The following is a 6954-nucleotide window of genomic DNA, read 5'->3' on the forward strand; positions in this document are numbered from 1 at the left end:
TATATATTATTATATATATATATATATATATATACATATATATATATATATATATATATATATATATATATATATATATATATATATATATATATATATATATTTAAAGCATGGTAGTGTTTTGCCTGTTACAGATATTATAAATCCATGAATTTTACAACACCACAATTTAACCAATTAGTTAAACTGTATACTAAAGTATACACTTTGTAAAACTTCACACAACCTCGAGTACAACTTCAAAATGGTTGAATAAACCATAGGGTAAAATACACCAAATCTTCCTCCATGTGACGAAAACCAAATAACATGGAGCCTTTGTTGCTAAGCAACACAGCAGACAAAGAGTAGTCCATCGATGGACATAATAAATTCTTTTTTTTGTTGTTGTTATAAATAATCTTTTTGTTAAATAATTCTCACATTTTCATTTGACCGAATTGTAATTCTACACCTAGAGTATTTATTTATAAAGAATACCTATCACGCAGATCAGCCAATCAGATTTCAGTACCGTTTTATAAAATTAGTTGTTTTTTTTATATATATAACAAACATCGATAATTTTATTCTGAGGAATGAAAATAATTTTTTGTTAATTTTAGTAATATTTTTCACAATAGAAACGCAACATTTTCTATGTCCCTATGGCTTTGAGTTAGTATTTCTTATCATTTTTAATAAAACTTTTTAATATTAACACCTTGTGTAGCAGCAGCGCTGTACTGCGCATGCGCACTGTGTCCGCTGCCTGGGCAACTGGGCATTAGTCGTGGGAGAATTTAGGTAAGAGACAAATTAAAACTAGAATAAAACTGTTTCCGTCACGCGTTACGCCTTGTGATCGGATGCCACACTGTTGTGCACCGTGTTGCACTTTTATTTGTTTTTTATCGCGACGCATTTCGAATTAAACTTGGCTATAAAGTGTAAAACGCCCTGCGCGCGAGACAGGAAGAGCTTCAGTGTGAATAAAACGCTACAATGTTGCAAGATTACATTTAAACCGGAAACGAGGAGGTTATTATAACGTTATAACATTCCACAGTGTGTGTGTGTGTGTGTGCGTGTGTGTGTGTGTGTGTGTGTGTGTTTCACTCTTTATAATGCACAAGCTTTTAACGCTTCTGTTCTGAAGCTGATCCCTGATTATGACCTTAAACAAAACAAACAACAAAAAAAAAGAGAGAAAAAGAAACAGACTGCGTTTACTTGTGTCCGTGATTAGATTAGATTAGATTAGATTAGATTAGATTAGATTAGAGTTCTAATTCTATAATCTGAGCTCGGGAGGGTTTTCAGTATAAGAGTTAGACAGAATTAATTCCTGCTCCGCCATTTTGAGTTGTTTTTGGCTTTATAAATATAGATAAAATAATAAAACAATAATAAATATGTATGTGTGTGTGTGTGTGTGTGTGTGTGTGTGTGTGTGTGTGTGTGTGTGTGTGTGTGTGTGTGTGTGTGTCAGAAAACGCAAAGTGGATTCTAATCAAATTAAAGAGACAGGAGGTTTAAATATAATCCGAATTGATTCATTACTGAAGAGGGAAAGTGTTTTATTCTAATGAGTCGGGAATTAAAACATATTTCACACTGAAGCTCAGGACTTATAGATTTTATACAGTTTACATCCGAATTTACATCCCAATGATCTTTCTTTACCGTTTTTACTTTATTTTTGAAAAACTGTTGGCAGGTGACAAACAGAGTTTAAACAGATTTACTTGTGTAACTCACACAGATCTAACAGATCTAACAGATCCCTTATAACTGAGATCACTTTTCTGTTCCGACCTTCAGTGATCATCATCACACTGACTGAGATCGACTGTATAATCAGAGAGCAGCACATTATTATTATTATTATTATTATTATTATTATTATTATTATTATTATTATTATTATTATTATTAATACTATTATTATTGTTATTACTATCATTTTTATGATTATTATTATTACTATCATTATTATTATTATTATTATTATTATTATTATTATTACTATCATTATTATTATTATTATTATTATTATTATTATTATTATTATTTCCTCGATTGGGTTTAAATCAAACAAAAGCGCTAAATATCTCAGAATATTAAATTATCTCAGAAATATATGAATAAATATCAGATTTTCTTCTGCCATTTGTTGTCAGTTCTCTGTGATTTCATTGTGTAAACAAAGGTTAAAAGTTAAAATCTGACTTAAAATCTGAGTTAAAATAAACAGCGACCCCTATAGGCATAAAAATAATAACAACAACAGCAACAACAATAATAATAATAATAACAACAACAACAACAATAATAATAATAATAGTTATTATTATTATTATAATTTATAGCATGAATTTCTATTTTTTTGTAAAGTTGCTTTGTGTGACACTTGAACTGAATTGTTGATGTTTATACTTACTGTTTGTTTATTGTTATATTTCTAGTTAATATTTTTGTTTACAATTTCTTGACAGTAATTGTTTACTGTTTATGTTTATGGTTTACAGATTTGTTGGTTTACAGTTACTCAGATGTTTATAAGGATAAATTTATATCGATTTTTTGTGTCTCAGTTTGTGTCTGTTCTGTGTGATGGACGGATCGAGGCCTGAGTTTGACATGTACGGGGCGATGGAGTGGAGCGACGGCGTGGGAACCCTCCCCGGGAGCCAGCTCAAGGTCTGTGCTCAGGTTAAACATTAGTAAAGTGATAGGGAGAGGATTTGTGGTCCTGAGATCTGTGGTTTCTCGTAAACATCCACAGTTTGGATGGATTTGAGGCCACAATCCGTTCATCCTGTTTTTCTTTCCTCAGTTTCGTGTAAATGAATTTGGGGTGCTGGAGGTCATAACTGACACGGGAGATGAGGAAGGGGTTAAAAAGGCTCATGCTACCACCACATGGAGTGTCCCGACAGCAGAGGAAGGCAAGTACACACACACACACACACACACACAAACACACACAAACACACACACACACAAAATGCACAAAAAAACACACCAACATATAAAATTTAATATATACATATGTTTAAACAATACACACACACACAAACACACACACACAAAATGCACAAAAAACACACCAACATATAAAATTGTATATATACATATATTTAAACAATACACACAAACACACAAACACAAACACACACACAAAATGCACAAAAAACACACCAACATATAAAATTATATATATACATATATTTAAACAATACACACACACACACACACACACATTCCTACTTTGAGACAGTGTTTTTGTCTGCAGCTCTGTCAGTTGAGGTGCATTGTGCTAGTGTGAGTGTCTGTAGTAACAGGAAGGACTCCGCTCCCCACTTCCTGTCTGACGGACAGCACTGCACCAACGGCTGCCTCCACTTACAGCAGCAGGAGTGAGTGACTTCACTAAACCTCCATCAAACACTCACTGAACATTAACAGAATTATTCCTGAAATCTTTCAGACTTTTTTAAGTCAGTGAGTCATCATTCCTTCATCTTCCTCTCACTGCAGAAAGAGTACATTTGTGAAAGAAGATTCCAGAATCAATGAGGTCACTCGGGTCAGCAGGAAGAGACCGCCCCCAGCCAAGAGAGCAGAGAAAGAGGTGGAGGAAGTGATGGAGGTGGTGGTGGAGGAGGATGAAGATTACGTCAGTTTCTCTATCTTTTTCTTTCCTTCACATATTTTAATGTCTCTCTGTTACAGCAAATTAATTAGTCCTTAGACCAGGAAGCCACACCTCCATTACTGAAATTGACAGCTACATAGGCCATGCTTCTTTTCTGACCCTGACAAATAGTGGCCACACCCCCTTCTCCTACACTGACAGGTATATAGGCCACACCCCATTCACTCACAAGTACAGTGGTCACACCCCTTTCTCTGACTCTAACATGTATATAGGCCACACCCTCTTCTATGACTCTTGACAGGTATGTAGGCCACACCCCCTTTTTTACTCTTTCAGGCAATTAGGCCATCCCCGCTCTATGACTACAGGTATATAGACCACACTACCTTTGATGACTCTGACAGATATATAGGCCACACACCCTTCTCTCACTATGACAGATATATAGGCCACACCCCCTTCTCTTACTACGACAGATATATAGGACACACCCCCTTCTTTTATTATGACAGGTGTATAGGTCACACCCCTTCTCTTACTATGACAGGTATATAGGCCACACCCCCTTCTATGACTCTGACAGGTATATAGGCCACACCCCCATCTTTGACTAACAGGTATGGAGGCCACACCTTCACTGTCACTGGCAAACAGAGGCTTTTATATAGAGATAAACGTAGCCCTGAGTGTGTATGGCTTAAAGATTTTAGGTTTTAGGTTAGCTTTAAGTTTATAGACATTTTCAACCTGGAAGACGAAAGTCAGTAATATTTCATTTCTACATATATTTTAAGTATCATTTCTAAATAGGTGTGTGTGTGTGTGTGTGTGTGTGTATCTGTGTAACAGGAAGAGAAAGAAGGCCGGCGGCCGACTCGGGTAGGTCCACGGGGTCGCAGGAAGCGCAGAGGAGACGCAGCTCTGCTCCGACAGCGTAAGTCATAACGTATTTAATACAGAAGGTTGCTGTAACTTTATAAAACTTGTTTCTTGTGATTAAAACATTGTGAGTTCAGACTGATACACACGTGAGAAGTTCACTATATTCCTGTAATAAAGCCTTGTTACATCATAACATCTACAAGCCAATCAGGGTTCAGTATCCAAATTACTAGAGAGTTTATGTTATTACACTGATTTACCAGAAGGGGGAGGGAGAGGGGCATGTGCATTTCTCTATGATACGGCAGTGTCCTTATCTGCTGAGTCTGAATCCTTTATCTGATGTTATAAGCCTTGTATGAATTAATCATATGCCTGGTTTTGTTGTTTGTTTGCTAGCGGTTTCATACAGAGGGAGGAAGAAATCGTGGTGCTGGGCTTCATATCTGGAGCAGGAGAAAGCTGTTGCTGCTCCCTGTAAACTCTTTAAAGAGGTGAGAGAACAGCACTTTTAATTTTCACCAAGAGTGCCAATAATTCTGGAGCTGGCTTTATATGTGACTGTATGTATGTGTATATTTACACGTGTGTGTGTGTGTGTGTGTGTGTGTGTGTTGCAGCACCAGTCCTTCCCTCAGAGTAAGAATGGGTTCAGAGTGGGTATGAGGCTGGAAGGCATCGATCCTCTTCACTCCTCCATGTACTGCATCCTCTCCGTCGCCGAGGTAACGACCTGACATCATTAACTTGTCTTGTAGTATCTCCACCCTGTTGTTGTTGTTTTTTTCACACAGTGCTTTATTCCTTACTTATTAACACTCTCACTCACTCACTCATCTTCTACCGCTTATCCGAACTACCTCGGGTCACGGGGAGCCTGTGCCTATCTCAGGCGTCATCGGGCATCAAGGCAGGATACACCCTGGACGGAGTGCCAACCCATCACAGGGCACACACACACTCTCATTCACACTACGGACAATTTTCCAGAGATGACAATCAACCTACCATGCATGTCTTTGGCCCGGGGGAGGAAACCGGAGTACCCGGAGGAAACCCCCGAGGCACGGGGAGAACATGCAAACTCCACACACACAAGGCGGAGGTGGGAATCGAACCCCGACCCTGGAGGTGTGATGCGGACGTGCTAACCACTAAGCCACCGTGCCCTCCTACTTATTAACACAACATTGTGTTTTACACAGGTATCCGGTTACAGAATGCGACTGCACTTTGATAATTACTCAGACTGCTATGATTTCTGGGTAAACTGCAACTCTCCTGACATTCACCCTGTGGGCTGGTGTGAGAAAACAGGACACAAGCTACATCCACCTAAAGGTAGCATACTATATACTATACAATACAATATGATAGCAAACTACACAGGACGACACCCCCTGCAGGACAGCTATACACCATGCAGTCTGTGGTATGAGTAAGGATGAGTTTAGACTGAATTATTACTGAAGATTTAAATGAAATAAAAGTTATTTGAAAGACCAAACAAAGCTGTTGTTCCTCTCACAGCAGATACGTTTAAATGGACGTATAACTGACACGATGTAGCTCCTCCTTCAGGACATGAGTGTTATTACAGCTCTGATCTCCGAGCCGCTGTCTGCATGCTGATCATTATTTTGTACTTGCAGGAGTGAAGAGCGATGAGTTCAGCTGGTGTTCATATCTAAAGACGAATAAACTGCAAGCAGCACCCAAACCTCTGTTCCACAACCAACACACTGTGAGTGCATTTCTTTAAACTCTGTTCTAAAGTGTGTTATGGCTGTGTGTTATGTTTACTCTGTGTGTGTGTGTGTGTTTGCGTGTTTGCTCTTCAGACAGTCACACCATTAGGTTTCAGAGTGGGGATGAAGCTGGAGGCGGTGGATAAGAAGAACCCGTCGCTCGTCTGCGTCTCCAGCATTAGGGACATAGTGGACAACCGTCTGCTCGTGCACTTCGACGGCTGGGACGAGAGTTATGATTACTGGTAACAGGAAGTCTTACAACATGACATCAGAGTTTCTGTGTTACTGTTACACGCTGCATGCACAGTACAGTGTAGAGGACAATTCAGTCTACTACCACTAGAGGGCAGTGTTTCTCTGACACAATAACGTGTGTGTGTGGGTAGGGGTGTGTGTGTGTGTGTGGTGGCGGAATGTAGACTCTAGATGGTGTTAGAGGATTCACACACTCACACACAAATGTGTGAAAGACACTTGCTGTTAAATTCTATACACATCATCATCCTGTCTCTTCATCTCTTTTATCTACAATCTATTCTCTCTCTCTCTCTCTCTCTCTCTCTCTCTCTCTCTCTCTCTGTCTCTCTCTGTCGCTCTCTCTCTCTCTCTCTCTCTCTCTCTCTCTCTCTCTCTCTCTGTCTCTCTCTCTCTGTCGCTCTCTCTCTCTCTCTCTCTCTC

At 38.8% G+C, this 6954-nt stretch overlaps 1 protein-coding gene across 1 annotated transcript in view; it reads left to right on the forward strand.

The window, feature by feature from the left end:
• The first annotated feature begins 738 nt into the window (after window positions 1–738).
• The window catches only part of l3mbtl3 (L3MBTL histone methyl-lysine binding protein 3), a 19632-nt gene continuing 13416 nt past the window's right edge, over window positions 739–6954 (forward strand). Inside the window, exons 1-11 of the mRNA XM_060882770.1 lie at window positions 739–786; window positions 2577–2682; window positions 2819–2930; window positions 3278–3401; window positions 3523–3661; window positions 4493–4577; window positions 4925–5019; window positions 5146–5250; window positions 5731–5866; window positions 6178–6269; window positions 6367–6518. Of these exons, the coding sequence (XP_060738753.1) occupies window positions 2596–2682; window positions 2819–2930; window positions 3278–3401; window positions 3523–3661; window positions 4493–4577; window positions 4925–5019; window positions 5146–5250; window positions 5731–5866; window positions 6178–6269; window positions 6367–6518 (1127 nt within the window). The 5' untranslated portion in view covers window positions 739–786; window positions 2577–2595. The remainder of the gene's footprint in view (window positions 787–2576; window positions 2683–2818; window positions 2931–3277; window positions 3402–3522; window positions 3662–4492; window positions 4578–4924; window positions 5020–5145; window positions 5251–5730; window positions 5867–6177; window positions 6270–6366; window positions 6519–6954) is intronic.

Source organism: Tachysurus vachellii, chromosome 12, assembly GCF_030014155.1.
Source record: "Tachysurus vachellii isolate PV-2020 chromosome 12, HZAU_Pvac_v1, whole genome shotgun sequence".
Taxonomy (NCBI): domain Eukaryota; kingdom Metazoa; phylum Chordata; class Actinopteri; order Siluriformes; family Bagridae; genus Tachysurus; species Tachysurus vachellii.